At 53.3% G+C, this 16,942-nt stretch overlaps 1 protein-coding gene across 2 annotated transcripts in view; it reads left to right on the forward strand.

The window, feature by feature from the left end:
* CYTH4 (cytohesin 4) overlaps window positions 1-16,942 on the forward strand; it is a 30,885-nt gene that overhangs the window by 5,235 nt on the left and 8,708 nt on the right. For both annotated transcript variants that reach the window (XM_089921289.1, XM_022596505.2), the window contains exons 2-8: window positions 3,594-3,676; window positions 5,631-5,695; window positions 6,869-6,935; window positions 8,445-8,563; window positions 10,242-10,322; window positions 12,118-12,230; window positions 14,187-14,335. In XM_089921289.1, the coding sequence (XP_089777415.1) occupies window positions 3,594-3,676; window positions 5,631-5,695; window positions 6,869-6,935; window positions 8,445-8,563; window positions 10,242-10,322; window positions 12,118-12,230; window positions 14,187-14,335 (677 nt within the window). The remainder of the gene's footprint in view (window positions 1-3,593; window positions 3,677-5,630; window positions 5,696-6,868; window positions 6,936-8,444; window positions 8,564-10,241; window positions 10,323-12,117; window positions 12,231-14,186; window positions 14,336-16,942) is intronic.

The raw sequence follows: 16,942 nt of genomic DNA on the forward strand, positions 1-16,942 counted from the left end.
AGAATCCACCTCTCCTGGGATGGAGGCTTAGGTGTCGGCAAACTAATGTTTTGATCCCAGCACTGCCACTTCTTGGCTATGTGACCCAGGGCAAGTCACTTCACCTCTCTGACCCTCAGTGTCTTAAACTGAGAAAGATCCACTTGAAAGAGCTGTGAAGATTAAATGACATGATTTACATGGAGCTGCTGGCGTAAGTGTGTTTGAATTTAGAGGTTGATGAGACTCTTGCTTTGTCCCCTGGTGTAAGTGCCACCTCCCCTCACCCCCCAGGAAACCAGGATCTCTAGACCTCATAGTTACAGGGACAGAAAGGAAAACTCCCAGGTGGGTCACTAGAAGGATGGTAGCACTCCTATTCCTTCCTTGTTCCTGAATCCCAGGAGATTACCTCTTGGGGAAAGAGCACCATCTAATGGTCATTGATTTAGGGTGTAGAGTTCATCTTGGAGGAGGATGCTGCATCCAAGCAGGATATCATCTCCAAGCCGACACCTCAGCAGCACCTTCCATAACTGCTCCATCGTTCCATCAGGCCAGCATCCCCTGGTGGTGAAATGTGTAAGAGGACCATTGCATCCCATGGCCACATGCTCCTCCCACACCTCCCTTACTGTAAAGAGGGTCGTCCTTTAGTCTAATGTGATGTGTTGCAGTGTTCTGGGTCAGCAGATCAAGCCCTTGGACAGTGGTGCTGGCCAAGACCCTGTGGGCAGGAAAGACCACCATATCCAGAACAAGGGATCCAATGTAATCGGTTTGCCACCCAGTTGCTGTTTGGTCTTCTCAAGAAACAATGGGTCTCTGCTGCTGGCAGGTCTGATATTCAGCAGTGGTGGTAGCTTGGAGAGCCTGGGTGAGTGGGTCCACGCAGAGCCTCCACAGAGGCCACATTCATTCGTGTACCGTTGTACCAGCGCTGGGCTAGCCAGTCAGAGACTCGCTGATGTCAACTGGCTGAGTCATTCTATCCGCCTGGTGATGTAGTGCCTCTCCTGTGGTGGCTGCTTCCTGGGGAACATTAGGGTGCTTTACAAAAATCTTCATACCCTGTGCCCACTCCCATAGGGCCACCCACTTGACTCTTCCCCGGAACCTCTCTGTTCCCAAACTTCCTTCTTTCCTTCCTTCTGACCGAGAAGTCAAGGCATCTTCTACTGCCCATGAATGCATGTATATTCTTACTTCATGCCGCTTCTCTTTCCACATGAAATAGACCAGGTGCCCTACCCAAAGCTCTGCTCACTGGGAGGACTTCTCACCACTCTCTCTTGAACACCTTGAGCAGGTCTGTAGTTCAATAGCTGTCCAGTTTTACTTGTACACAAACACTGAGTCACCCATCCTGGAACCGAGTTCAGGCATTTTTCTCCTTTGTCATGAGGTCACAAGGGACCCATCCATGAAGACATAGTATGCGCTGAGGGACCTAGTACAACAGAATGGCAACAAGTGGATGACATGAGGGTCTGGGTCACCTGTCCCTGGGGCTTCCTGGAGCCTTCTGTCTCTGCTCACACCTGTTCCTGGGTGAACAACTTACAAAGGGTTGCTGTTGGGCTCACTTGACTTTATGACTTGGTGGGTCAGACCCATCTTGGCTGCTTGACAGGGGAATCATTACCATTTACACTTGCCACAGTGTTGCAGGAGCCTTCCTTCTGGGGGCCTGGCCTCTCCTTCGGTCAGTAGGGCCTGGAATCTAAAACCTGCTCAGGTCCACAAACCAGGCAAGGGCTCTTGGCTTTTCATGTAGTGACTGCCCTTTGGGAGGGGCGTATCCTTGGGCGAGGCAGCTCCATTTGGGCTGAGGTAAGTTCCTGAGGAGGGACTCAGCTGTGAGTCATCAGGAGGCTACACACACACACACACACACACACACACACACACACACACACACACACACACAGAGCAGCTGAGGGAGTGGGTGCCTTGGTCCTGAGGGGGAGAACTGGGTGACACAACATGGCTCCCATTATACGTGTGTTGTACCCTTCCCGTATGTCAGATCCTCACTGAGTGTTTGACAAAATTCAGATTTTTTTAATCCTGACCACCACCGTCTAGGTTATGGTTCATGCTTCAGAGACAAGGACACTGGATAAGTTGAGTTTCAGGTGTGGCGGATGTAACAAAAAGACTCAGAATAGCAGTGACTGAGACATTCTCAAAACTTATTTCTCTCTCATTGAAAAGTCCAAGTGGGTAGCTGGTGGAGGTGAACGTGATGACTCTTCTCCACATGGCTGCCCAGGGCCCAGCCTCCTTCTAGCTTGGTGCTCTGCCACCTCAATACCCAGCTAATATCTCAAAGTCCAAGATGACTGCTCAGTCAACAGGAGGGGAAGTAGGGAAAGGGACCTCTTGATATTCTCTGCTTTTATTTGGAAGAGATCATATCTGTCCTTGCAAAACCTTTAAGAAATGTGGCCAGGCGCTTCCCAAAGCTAGGACTTGAGAGTCGAGAGGATGTGGATGGGCAGACAGGAAAAGACATCCCAGGGCGGAGGAGCTGTAGAGGCAAAGGTGGAGAAGTAAGACTGAGAGTAAGACTGAGAGACCATTTGGGGGGCAGTGAGGAGCAGGCAGGCTGGACTGGCAGGCTCTTGTTGAGAATAAGGGGAATAAGGCTGGCTGGCTGGATGAGGACTTTTCCCCCTATGGAATAAGGATTCCATGGAGATTTTGACCAGGAGAGTGTTATGGATGGGACAGGAAGGGGGGTGGGGGTAGAGGTAGGTCAGCTGACCCAGGTGGGGGAATGGTCATAGCACATTGCCAGAACATTGGCACACCTGTGTCTCCTTTAATTCACTTCCAGGTGACGAGGAAAGAACTCAGACTTTGTCGTCATCCCAACCCAAGTCCCACCCTGGCTCAACAACTTGTCCCTTTGGGACCCTGGCCAGGTCACCTCACTTCTCTGAGCCTGAGTGTCTGGGGCAGGCACTGTGAAATGTCCCCCCAAATTCAGTTTCCCCATCTTACATAGTAAGGATATCAGGACCACCCTATTAAAGGCTCATTACCCAGCCTCCCTTGAAGGTAGCTGTAACCGTGTGGCTACATCTGGCCAATGGGATGTGAGGCAAAATGATCACCACTTCCTGGTCATACAAACAAATGAATAAATGACAGATGCGTGATCCAGTGAAGAAGTAAAGTTGCCACAAAGGATGAATGCCTTCAGCAAGTATTGCACTGAGCACCTGCTATGTGTCAGGCTCTTTCTAGGTGCTGAGGATACAGCAGTGAGCAAAATTGTTGAAGTGTGCCTATTCTCATGGGGCTGAGTGGAATGAGTAGAACGCAAAAGATGCAAGTAAACAAGATGGCTTAGGGAGTCTGTACCCAGAGGGGCAGAAGAAACGTAAAGCTGGTAGGAGGGGAGTGTGGGGAGGGACTGCTTTAGACAGGGCAGTCAGGAGGAGGTGACATCTGAGCCAAGGCCTGGATGAAGAGGGCAAGCAAGTCATGGGTTTCTAGAAGGAAGAGGGCCCTGGGGAAGTGAGAGCTAGCAGGGGTGGCTGGAGCCGAGTGATGGAGGGGAGGGCGGGGAATGAGCCAGGGACTGCCGGTTCTTCTCTCTCCAGACCCAGGGGAGCTGAGCAGCGGGGAGGCCGAGGAAGTGCAGCGGATCAAATGGCATCGGAAGCAGCTTCTGGAGGACATCCAGGTATGCTCACACTCACGCTCACAAATACACATGCTCGTGTCCACCCACATGGTTGTGCTGACACACCCTCAAACCGCACATACCCACAAGCAAGCAGTCATACATGTTCGCGCACCTCCTGACCCAGCCTGGGCCAAGAGCGGGGCCAGATTCCCGCCCACATGCAGCCTCAGCCCCAGCCCCCAGGAGTGGGGAGAACAGAATTCCCAGGGGAGTCCCCACTCCTGGGTTCAGTTGCTAGGGCTCAGAGAGAGCCAGGAGAGCAGGGGAGAGAAAGGGAACCATCAGTTCAGCACCTACTATGTGCAGAGCCCCACCTGTATGGCCTCAGTCTGGTCTCATCTCCAACCCGGACCTCAGATTCATCCCCCCGAAAATGTAGACCGTTTGGTCAAGATAACACCATTATCTGCCCAGCACTTGTCAGTTCACCAGTTTCTCAGACATTAGCTCATCTGATTCTCAGCAACCTTCTGAAACAGGCCCTGCTTCTGCTCCTGGAATGTGCCACCATGCTCTGTCCTGCCCCTGGGCCTTTGCACTCACCGTCCCCTCTGCCTGACACTCTCCTAATCCCTCCTCATGGCTCCTTCCTCTCCTGGTTCATTCTCAGCCCAAATGCCTCTCCTTCTAGGGGTCGCCCTGTCTACTCTGGCTGTAGTTGGTGGGACCCCACTGCCCATCCCAACGCGTGTACACCTAAGATTCCAGAGAAAGACGATGGCACAAGATAACTCCCTCAGCAAGTACTTACCATGTGCCAGGCTCTTTCTAGACCATTACTCTGATCATCTTCTACAAGGTCCTTTCATTTGCCCCATGATCCAAAGTCCAGTGGGGTGAGCTCCATGTAAGGAGAGCCTGGGTCTGTTTCCCACCACTATATCCCGAGTCCAATAGTCAGAGCATAGTAGGTACTCAGTTAATACTTACGAGTGAACCTTCATTTTATTTGTGGGGAAGCCACTCAGTGACTTGGCCAAGTTCACATGGACAGGAGCTGACTGGGCTCAGAAAGAGGCTCCAGGCCCCGTGCTGCTCCTGGGCCCCAGGACAAAGCCCTATTAGGACTACCCCCATCCCAAAGATCTTCAGGGAGGTGAGGGAAGGCAGGGGTGCCTTTGGGGGCTCTTGCTGCTGCCACTGAGTTAGGGAGTCTCCTCTGCCACTGGGCACCTCCCGCCAGGTCAAGATGGAAAAGGCTTGGGGGGTGTCAGGGAAAGCAGAGGCTTGGAGTCAGATGCTGGACATGTCCCTTCACCTCTCTGGGCCTCCGTGTCCTCTTCTGTAAATTTCACTGGAATTGCAAAGTCCCTGAGAAGAGGTCCTGCGCCGTCTTGTACCCTGTTGACCCATAGCACCTGGCTCGTAGTGGCCACAGAGTCTAGGGAGCGGGACAGGGTAAATGGATGGATGGAGGGAAACCAGAGAGGAGCTGGGGCCTGATCATTGGGTGAGAGTTTGTACCTCCTGCCTGGCCAGGCAGTAAGGAGCCATGGATGGAGTTTGAGTGGAAAAAGGGCCGGCACCAAGCTGTGCTTCAGAAAGATGGCAGCTGGGCGGGGGAGGGCTTGTCGGGAAGCTTTGGCTCAAGGGTAGGACACTTTTCAGCAGCAGAGGTGAGAGGTGGGAAGACCGGAAATAGAGTGGGGGAAGGCTAGGGACTGGGGACTCCCTCAGCCCACGAGAGGAGCCCCGGGAGAACTAGGGATAAACAGAGGCAAGAAGTTTGGCTTGGGATTTTGAGGATATGAGATATTCGGGAAAGGGATCCACCAGGGGGAGGGTCCCTTAGTGGCAGCTCAGGACAGGGGTTTGGGAATCACGCCTGGAAGTGGGAATGGCTGTGTTTGGGGGGAGGTGGGGGTCGTGAAGCCCTTTCTGTCCCAGGCTCCGCCCCCTGACTCTACCGCCCCCCCCTCCCCCCCCCCCCCCCCCGCCCGCCACCCCACAGAAGCTGAAGGACGAGATCGAAGATGTGTTTGCTCAAATCGACTGCTTCGAGACAGCAGAGGAGAGGTGAGGGCCCGGCAGGGGACCCTGGGAAGCTGCCACAGTGGCTTCCTGAGGACGTCACATGCCATGAGTGAGAGTGGATGAGCCCGGGCCCTGGTGAAATCAGGGGTCGGACCCCCAGAGGGGAGGCATAGGGGGGTGAAATAGGAACAGGGCGGCCCTGACACCCCATCCCGTGGTCTGGTCTTGTCCTTGCTTCCAGCAACCCCTCTGTTCAGCAGCGACCCCGTTCTCCCACCTCCTCCACCCAAAGTCCCTCCCAGCCCACCCTGACCCAGCCCCTGACCGATCGCTGGCCAGGAGCATCCTGGGTTGGGCCAGGGAGAGGGGAATTTCAGCCCCAAGTATGAGGATAAGGAAGCCAGGGGCCTTACAGGGACAGGAGCCTGGCCTGTGGCAAGGCCGAGGCTGGTCCACCTCACTCCACCCGTAAGGTGTCATCACCCCACCCCTTCTATAGGAAGACTGCCCCTGGCTCTGTGACCTGCGGTCGGTCCTCCCCTAACTGAGCCTCAGTTTCCCCACTTGTACAATGAGAAGGTTGGTCCCTACATAATCCCCTAGGGCCCCAGGGCACTGACTCCTCCATACAGTGTCCCAGGAGATCCCCACCCTGCCCCTGCCAGCCTTCAGTTCTCTGATGCCTCTGATCTCCACCTTCCTAGCCCGGACACGTGCACGCACTCACGCCCACATACACACGTGCACTGCCCCCGTGTCTCCAGCCACAAAAATGACAACAACATAACATTTACACGGCACCTAACGCTAGCTGTTTTCAACGCTTTAACCTCTCAACAATGCTTGGGGGGCAGGTGGTAGAGTCACCGCATGCTACAGATGAGGGAACTGAGTCCCAGAGAGATGAGTGGGATTTGCACCAGAAGCTTGGCTCCAAAGCCTGTGCTGTTACCCACAACCTCCCTGTTATCTTGCTCCCCCTCTAAGCACGGGGCCCCTCTAAATCCCCCCCAGGAGCATCTCTGGCTCCTGAGGCCACAGCTCCAGAGCTTGTAGCTCAGGAAAACCCTGCATTTCTCACGTTCTCCCCGGTGATTCCAGCCCCACTTGGAGGCCCTTAGGGAATACTGGCTCTAGCTGAGGGAAGCATCCTCGGGGATTGGAGGGGTGTCCTGGGGCCCGGGGGCGTCCAGGTTGATGTCTTCCTGTCTACAGCCGCATGGTCCAGAAAGAGAAGGAGCTGAGCATCGGGCGCAAGAAATTCAACATGGATCCCGTGAAGGTAGGCAGTGCGGGGGCCGAGTCAGGGGGCCGGGAGAGCTGCATGCTGGGGCCCTCCACGGTGTCCTCTTGTTCCCCCTCAACTGACACAATTACCCACTTTACAGATGAGGAAACTGAACCCCGCCGGGCTCAGCATCTTATCCTGCCCCACGCCTGTTATGGCTGGGGGCTCCGCCACCCCACAGCATAGTAGCTCCGGGGCATGAGGTGGGAGCCAGGAGGATGCGATGGGGTCTGTGATGTCTGTCCACCGCTCTGTGAGTTGGACTTTGGGCAGTGGGGCCCTTAAACTCTGGGACTCAGTCTCCAGAAGTGTCTTCCAGCCCGTCGGCTGGGGAGCCAGTCCTGAGATGCTGGTGTGGAGCCCTGAGTGCTCAGGGCTCAGCTACGCTCTAACCCCACCCCCACTGGTCTCAGAGCACCCCCAGTCCCCACCCCTCGCCCAGCCAGGTGGCCCTGGGCTCCTTTCCTGTAGGAGCCGGGACAGGAGGAAGCCACAAGTTGACACACGGAGGTGGGGTCAGGGAAGCCACGGGGTCCCTGGAAATTTACTGCTCTCTCTTAGAAGGTTGCCTCTTCCCCATCACAGGCCTCCCGTGTCCCAGTGGCACAGCAATCAACTCCTGCCCCCATCCACATGGACCACACAGACCACACACACACACACACACACACACACACACACGCGCGCGCGCACGTGCTAACTCACTTCCTACCTGATCCTGCCTGAGCGCCCCTCAGGGAGGGGCCACTGAGGGATCCCCTGGGCCATCTGCCTGTCACTCAGAGCCCTCCACAACCTGTCCCCCCTCTCCCAGCAGCCTCTTCTCCAAAAGGAATAGGGACTCGAAGCCATCATCACGGAAAACCAGACACCAACCCCTCAAACTCCTAAAATTAGATGACAGACTTCCATTGCCTGGGTTGTGGGGAGAGATGTCTGAGATATTGTCAAATCAGAAAATCGGGCGAGGCACACTTCCATTTTCACACAGAAAAGGGAGGAAAGGACCACCAGGGAAACTGTCTACCTCCGAGTGGCAGGACCGAGCAATTTCCTCTCCTTTTGACTGAGCAGTTTTTTTCTAATTTTTATACAATGGACGTAGATTACTTGTAAGAAAAAATGAAACACTATGTTTAAATAATATGAATTTTAAGGGGGACAAAAGGAAGGGCTGAATCATTCAATCTTAAAATTATAAATTCATAGAATCATCGAAGCATATCATCAAAGAGTGTCAGACTGAAGGGCACTCTGGAGAGCACCTGGCATGAACCTGGTTCATGGCAGGAACCCCATCTCTCTTTGCACGTCTCTGCTGATGGGGAACTCACCACCTTACAAAGGCAACTTCTATTAAGGAGGGAACACAACTTCCCAGAACAAGCTGTGCCAATGCTAGAATGCCAGGCCCAGGGCTCTGGCCACAGAGGCTCTCCCCCTCCCTCCTCCCAGGCCAGCTGCTGGGCGGGGCTACTCACAGGCTCTGTGTACCACCTCCAGGGCATCCAGTATCTCACTGAGCACAAGCTGCTGACCCCTGATGTCCAGGATATCGCCCAGTTCTTGTACAAGGGCGAGGGCCTCAACAAGACGGCCATCGGCACCTACCTGGGGGAGAGGTAAGGAGGGCGGGGCCTTAGGGAGGTAGAGAATGAGGGTGTGCAGGTGTGCACAGGTGTGGGTGAAGGGATTGTGTGTGCAGGTAAGTAAGGGAATGAGTCATGTTAGGAAAGTCATAACTCCTGGGGTTCAGCGGCCTAACTGATCACGTCCCTCCAGACCCTGAACCAAGGGCTGCCTGCCGGCCTTCATTCCTTCCTTCACTCATTTAGAAAACAAGTAGATATTTTTAGTATCTACCGTGTACCAGGCAGTGTTCCAAGCCCTGGATTTACACCAGTGAACAAGATAGACAAAACTCCTGGTTGGGGGGGCGGGCAGGGGGATTAAATTGGGAGTATGGGATTAACAGATGCACACTACCATATATAATAGATAAACAACAAGGATTTACTGTGTAGTACAGGGAACTATATTCAATATCCTGTAATAAACTATAATGGAAAAGAATTGAAAAAAAGAATACAGATATATACATATATATGTATAACCAAATCAATTTGCTGTGCACTTGAATATAACACTGTTGTAAATCAACTATACTTCAGTTAAAAAAAAACAAACCACTGGATGTCCAGTGGTTAGGACTCGGCACTTTCACTTCCATGGGCCTGGGTTCAACCCTAGTCAGGGAACTAAGAGCCCACAAGTCACGTGGCACGGCCAAAAACAAAAACAACACAAAATCAAAAAGCTCCTACCCTCAAGGAGGTACATTCTAATGGGGAAGGCAGATCCCAAAATATGTAAAATAAGTTAGAAAATTATAAGTTCTTTGGAATACAAATAAAGCAGGGAAGGGAGATGAGAAAGTTCTGGGAACCATGCTTCGAAGGCTGTGGACTTTAAATAGCTGTGGACACAAAGGGTCTCACAGAGAAGGTGAACTTTGACTGAAATTTAAAGGAGGTGAGCAGTGCAGCTCTGGGGGAAGAGCATTTCAGGCAGAGGGAATAGTGTGTGCAAAGGCCCTGGGGCAGAAGCTGCTAAAAGAACAGCAGGCTAGTGAGACTGGAAGAGAGAGAGGAAGGAAGAAAGTAGTAGGTGACAAGGTGGGGATCCCTGAGAGGGTTCTGGGCAGAGGAGTGGTCTGAGGGGACCCTTCTGGCTGCTGGGTGGCAGATAGACTATAGGGGACAGGCGTGGAGCTGGGCCAACAAGCCAGGAACCCTTCCCCCAGGCTCCCCGGAGGACACTCTCCTTCTAAGCAAGCAGGGAACCCAGGTGGCAAGAAGGGCAACGCTTTCTGATTTCAGATCAGGGAAGGGGAAGGAAAAGGGGGTGGGCATTTTCTCTTGATTTTACAGATGTGGACACTGGGGCTTGGGGAGGTCAAGTGGCTTGTGTGGGGTCACCCATGAAGGAAGTGACAGAGGAAGGATTTGACTCAGGGCAGGCCGCTCTGAAACCAGAGCTCCCCTTCTGTGTGAGGACAGTGCTGGTGAGCCGTCGCGGGGTGGGGCGTCTGCTGTGTGTGGGAGGACATGGACGCGCACACGGGGGCGGGGGGGACGGTGATGTGGGCTCAGACAGATGTGAACAGACCAGATGGTGGCTGGATTCAGAAGGAGGACATCTCTCCCCTCCTTGGCCTCCCCCACCTCAATCGCCCCCCCCGGAGATGGGTGCCAGCAAATGCCCGAGTGTGTCCCGCCCTCCCTTCTGCCTCCTCGCCAGGGACCCCATCAACCTGCAGGTCCTCCAGGCCTTCGTAGATTGCCACGAGTTCGCCAACCTCAACCTTGTCCAGGCCCTCAGGTGAGTGGTGCAGGGGGCAGGGGCCTGACCCTCGAGGGTGGCACGGCAGGAAGGGTTGGGGCATCACCATCCACATGGCTAACAGCACAAACAAAGCATCAGGAGAAAGAATGAATAAATGAGGGAACTCCCTGGCGGTCCAGTGGTTAGGACTCAGCGCTTTCATTGCTGAGGGCCCGGGAACTAAAATCCTACAAGCTGCGTGGTGCGGCCAAAAAAATTTTTTTAATAAATAAATAAATAAACTTAATTAATGACATTATCCCCCACATAGAGCTGAGGTTAGATGAGATAATAGGTGTGGACTGCCTGGATCAGTACCTGGCTCGTTACTACTACTACTATTATTATATTACAGCATTATTATAATAATATTAAATCATAATCATTATTACTATATGATGCCATTCCCATCCCGCTGCTCTCTGCATTAGTGCCTGTCTTACTTATTTTATTAATGCAGCTTAGTATGTACTGCATTTATTATTACTTATTATTTTCTAATTAGGATATTATTGTTGCTACTCATTTTTACAACAATGGGAGGCATTACAGTACATGCGTTAGGAGCACAAGCTCTGGAGCCAGACTGCTCAGTTCATATCCTATCTCTGCTACTCACCCCTTGGGAAAGTCACACACACACACACACACACACAAAAAAAAAAAACCTCTCCGGGGTTTCCCTGGTGGCGCAGTGGTTGAGAGTCCGCCTGCTGATGCAGGGGTCACGGGTTCGTGCCCCGGTCGGGGAAGATCCCACATGCCGCGGAGCGGTTGGGCCCGTGAGCCATGGCCGCTGAGCCTGCGTGTCCGGAGCCTGTGCTCTGCAACGGGAGAGGCCACAACAGTGAGAGGGACGCGTACCGCAAAGAAAAAAAAAAAAAAAAAAACCTCTCCGTGCCTCAGTTTCTTCATCTGTAAAATGTGGATACTAACAGTACCAACCTCAGAGGGTGGTGAGGACTAAATGAGAAAATGCTTAGAACTGGTCCACCGTCAGTGCTTAGTATGTCTTGCTGCTGCAGATGATGCCTGGAAAATCAGCTCCTGAGTGGGGGCATTTGTTCTGGGCTTTGATGGATGATTAGGAGTTTGCTAGGCAGAGAAGGAAGAAGCCACCACCATCTAAGCAATGTGGCCTTCCCTTTAACTCCCATGCTTTTTAAAGGAGAGGGGTAGGTTGGGAGTCTCCAACATTCATTTGTTCATTTATTCACCTGTTCATTCTTTCACTCATTCAGCTAGCCTTTACTGAGCAGTTACTGGCTGTCCCAGCTCACCAGGAGATGTAAGAGGAGCAGGCACTGCCCTTGCCCTTGCCCTTGGGGAACTTAGTTGGAAGCTGTGGAAATCATTTACTTCTAAGAAAGGGATGCCCAGCCAAGGGAAGACACTCCCCCAGAGACCCACAGTCAAATCCCAGGGCCCAGTGGCCAGGCGGGGAGGGACCTCAGAACCCGGGAATCCACAGGGCTAAGGTGGACTGGGCCGCAAATGGTGCTGGGTCTCAGATGCGCAGAGGGGTGTGCCCGCTCAGCTCCTGTATTCTAGAAGAAAAAGCATTTCTTGGATCCCTCCTGCAGTCTTGGTGCTCAGAATAACAAATTCCACTGACCCCACCCCCACCCCCCATGAGCCTAGATGACAGGTGCAGAGTCTCTCATTTACAGGATAAAGAGACTAAGCCTGGGAAACACAGAGCAGCTTATGGCGTGGGGGGATGGGGTACCCCCTAAGCCCCCTGTTAGAGCCTCCCCCACCTCCACTGCCCATGGTTCTGTTCTTCCCCCAGACAATTCCTATGGAGCTTCCGACTGCCAGGTGAGGCCCAGAAGATCGATCGCATGATGGAGACCTTTGCCACCCGATACTGCCTCTGCAACCCAGGTGTCTTCCAATCCACAGGTGCCAGTGTGGGAGGGGACCCTGCCAGACACAAATCTGCCTTCCAAGGCACCTCGGCCTCTCTACCCACTCAGGTCTCTCCCAAGCACCCAGACCCTGGGAGCCCAGATCCCCTCATGAACCCTCACTGAGTTCCAACTCTGTGCCAGGCCCTCTGCTGGGTGCTTGTCAGGCAGAGCTGCCTCAGGGCACGATCCTTGGGAGAGAAGGCAGGAAATAATGGCACAGGGTGCTAAGGCATCAGTGCCTCATCTGAGGGCAGGGATGGGGGAACTCAGCGTGTCCAGGCTGGCTTCCCAGAGGTCCTGAGGTCTGAATGGGGTTTTGAAGGATGAATAGGAGTTCTCCAGGAGGTCAAGGGAAGAAATGGCCTTTTAGACAGGAGTTCTAGTTTGAGCAAAGGCACAGAAGCATGAAACAGCCTGAGCAGGATGCAGGGCGCAAAGGGGTATAGAAAGATATCAGCAAAGCTCAGTCCCCCACATCCCCCAACATGGTGGGCGAAAAGTCATCATGGCAGGCTTATCCTGGCCTCTTCTCTGGGTCTGAAGATACCATAGCAATAACCAAGTCCACATATTGAGCACTCCCCACGTGCTAAGTGCTTTACCCATGCAAAGTCATGTAATCCTTACATCCACTCTACAAGGTCATCAGTGTTCTCATCCCTGCAGAACACAGACTCCGAGAAGCAAAGGGAGCTTTTCAGCAGTATATCCATGGGCAAGTCCTACAGAGCATTTGCCTACCTTGTAGTTATATATAAATTAGGGATTTGCTTGTTTGTTATCTGTCAGCCCCACAAGTCTAAATATCTCACAAGGATGGGGACCATACAGATTTTTTCACCAATGAATCCCCATTCTGTAGCACTTAGGAGGTACACAATAAATATTTGTAGGAAGGAAGGAATTTTAAAGCACCAGATTTGAATCACAGTCTCACTACTGAAGTTCGTGACCTTGGACATGTAAACTCACTCTCCCTGTGTCTCAGTTTCCTAATCTGTAAAATGATGGTGGTAACAGTGCCTACCTCATAGTGTTGTCAAGGGCTGTAAAGAGCTTAGCACAGGGCAAGCACCAACATTAGTGCCACTGCTAACAGAGGGGGAATTATCGATGTTCTAGAACATGAAGCTACTTCAAAGTTAAACCTCCTAATATTGCAGATGGGGAAGCTGAGGCTCTGGAAACTCAGGTACTTTCCAAGGTCAACCGGAGAGTTGGGGACACAGCTGGACTTCCCTGGCTCTGGACCCAGGGCTTTAAAACATCATAGAGTAGCGGTCACCTCCTTCCCAAACGCTCAGCCCAGCCTCGCTCCCGAGCACGGTGAAAGTCTGAATAATGGAACAGGAGCGCGGCTCCGGGAGCCCCACAGTGCTAATAAGATTACCAAGTGGCACGTGACGAAGTCCTGAACGGTGTTGCCAACAATAAGCATCCTCTGAGTTCCAAGAAGGCAGAGAACAGAGTGGGCAGGAGAGCTGGGAGGGCTCGGGGGGTGGGGGGAGCTGGAGAGTGGGGGGGGGGGGGCTGGGGTGGGGGGGGAGGGCTCGGTGGGGAGGGAGGAGGGCTGGAGCTGGGGGGCAGGGCTGGGGGCGGGGAGGAGGGCTGGGGTGGGGGGGAGGGCTGGAAATGGGGCCGAAAGAGCGGGAGGGTTTAAGTGGGTAGAAAGGGAAGAGGAGGGAGTGCCTGGCAGGGGCCCCAGAAGGAGCAGAAGTACCAGGGTAGGAAGGCACACAGGGGCTCCGGAACTGACACCTGAAGCTTGTTTGGAGCAGGGAGCCCCATAAGAGTGGGAGGCGTGGCCAGGCCTCAAATGCCAAGCCGGGAGGACAGAGTGGACCTTCAGGACATTGAAACGGCCCATTCTTGGCCCCTAGAAGGGATTGGGGCAGGGGAGGGGGGAGTGGCCAGGGCCAAGACTGTGACCTCTGTCCCGTCCCCACAGACACCTGCTACGTCCTGTCCTTCTCCATCATCATGCTCAACACCAGCCTCCACAACCCCAATGTCCGGGACAGGCCGCCCTTCGAGCGCTTTGTGTCCATGAACCGTGGCATCAATGATGGCAGTGACCTGCCTGAGGAGCAGCTGCGGGTAAGAGGGGTGTGGCCCCACCTAGCCCCATCCCCAGGCATCCAGGAGGAGCCTGTCCTTAGGTCCATGGCCCAAGAGGGGCTCCTCTAAGACAGGCCGCTCCAGGAGAGGGCGCTGCTGAGATGGCCCTCCCAAGTTGGTCACTGTCTTGAGAGGGACCATCACAAAAGAGGTTGATCCCGAGAAAGGCTTTCCCAAGTGGGCCCATCTTAAGAAGGAGGTCCAAGACTGAACACCCAGGAGGTCCTCCCAGACCTCAGCCTTTGGGGAACTCGGGGCACCCATCATTCACACCTTCCAGAAAGGGTGCCTCACGCAGCCTAGGTCTATTTTTTGGAATCCCAGATTCTGAGACTCTCAGTGAGTCAGGGCTGAAAATCCCCAGACTCTGCTCAAACCCCTCCCTCTTTCAGAGAGGAAGGAACAGGTCTTCCACAGGCTACACATCAGCTCGAGAGCCGAGCAGAGCCCAGGCCTCCCATCCCCTCCTCAAACAGCCCCACCCCTGCTACACTGCACCGAGCCCTGTGCCTGGCATGGGGCACCCAGGGATGAGTAAACCCACATTCAGGGTCTGGTAGGAGGATGATACACATGTGAATTATAACCCTGCGTGATTCATGCTGCACTGACCGTAGGATACACAGCTATGGAGACACAGAGGACACTATCATCACTCTCCTGGGAGAAGGGGAAGGGTGCCATCCTGGAAGACACCACAGAGGAGGTGACTTTTGAACTGGGCCTCGAACGTTGAGTGGGAGTTTGCCCAGAGGAGAAGCAGGGAAAGGACATTCCAGAAAGAGGAACTGGCCAGCATCCGACCTGTTTGGGAAAGGGAGGGGCATCCAGAGTGGCCAGCTGGGTATATACAGACCGTGATGGGCACCGAGGTTGGGCCAGAGAGACCATACTTCGAACGACAGCCTCAGGAGTTTGCCTGCTTCCTATGGGCAAAGTGGAGCCAGGAGCTGTTGTAGAAACACAGGAGTGAGATTCAAAGCCTGGCTCTGCAAAAATGAATTGACAATTCATTTCTAGGACCAGAGACGCCCCAGAGCTCAATAGAGCTTCAGTTCCCTCCAGGTCAGAGCACGGCAGGAGGGGAGGAGACGGTGTGAACCCCACCCTGGCAGCTTAGCACCCTGTGTACCTCCGACAGCAGAAGTCTGGTCGGTGGGGGGAGAGCCTGAGTCTGGAGCGATTCTGGTGCCCCTCGGTGTTTGAGAACAGCCTCGCCCTTAGCCCACCCTCCTCCTTGGTCCCCAGAGACAGTTTATCCTGGTGGGCAGGGGGCACGACGTAAAATGAGGGCTTGAAAGTAGGTTAGAGCTCAGGTCAAGTACCATCTCCCTGTTTGCCCGCTGGGTGACCTTAAATAATGACTCACCCTCCTGGAGCCACCATTTCCTCAACCAGGAGAACAGGGATAATGATGCCTGCGTCACAGAGCTGCTGTGAGTAGTAATTTTTAAAAATGTAAAGGGCATAGCCCATGCCAGGTACATAGCACGAGCTCTAAAGTGTAGCTTAGGTCGCCATTAAGAGTAATTAATAATAATTTAAAATCCCCAGCCCTTAGTAAAATGCCTAAAACGTGAAAAGCATTTGAAAACTGGGAACACATCTCATCGCGGTACTTGGGGCCGGAAGCGGGGCGCACCTTGTCCAGCAGGTAATGAGTTAATGACACGCCAGCACCAGTCCTGTGGGATCTCCCAGGTGCCACTTTATTGCTTCAGCCCCCAAAGAGCCTCCTTCCCTCCTGAGCTATTTTACCCAATTCAAGCCTTTTGTTAATAACAATGCACTGCATTTGTATAGAGCTTGTAACTTTCTTCTCATAGGGCTTTCCGGTCTATTATCTCAATTTAGCTTCAAGCTCTTCCTGGGAGGTCTGGGAAGGGTTTATTATCCTCCTTGGCAGCCGAGAGGGGCAGGCACTGAGCAGGGGAAAGAACAGAGCGTTGGAGTCACAGCCACATCCAAGTCCTGGCTCCCCCATTTTCAAGTTGTGTGACTTTAGGTAAGTGGCTTGACCTCTCTGAGCTCCCGGTTTATAGGATTAGTGTAGGTAAGCTTATAGGATTAGGAAGGCATTTAGCACAGCACCTATGTCGTTGGACTGGCTAGTTAATCCAGAAGCTTCCCAGGACACAAAGTGAACCACACTGGCCTGGTCCTTGCTCTTCAAAGCCTCAAGGCTTTCACAGGAAGCTGCTCAGGACGGGGGGTCCTCTTGCTTTCTCTTGGGGTCTCATCTTCCCCATGTGTAAAGCAAGGACTCGGCTTTAAGCACCTTCAGGTATTGAGTTTGCAGCTTTGCAAAAGGATTCTCCAGGACACATAACATTTTTAAGTGACCTGATTTATGAAATTAAATTGACACAGATACATCACCTAAAGAGAGGTCACCCCGTGACCATGAGGGTGTGCAGCTGGGAAAGGCTTCAAAGAGGTGCATGATGGGAGCTGGGGCTCAGGCATGTTGAGCGGGTCTTGCCCTGGCCACCCTGATGGGGACGGGGCGAGTGCCTAAGAAACTCAGCCCAAAGGTACAGGGTGTAGACTCAGAAGATGGGAGATCAAATCCCAGCTCTGCCCTTA

The sequence above is a fragment of the Delphinapterus leucas genome, chromosome 11 (genome assembly GCF_059928025.1).
Source record: "Delphinapterus leucas isolate spDelLeu-1000000601 "Yukka" chromosome 11, BTC_Dleu_Yukka2, whole genome shotgun sequence".
Lineage (NCBI taxonomy): Eukaryota > Metazoa > Chordata > Mammalia > Artiodactyla > Monodontidae > Delphinapterus > Delphinapterus leucas.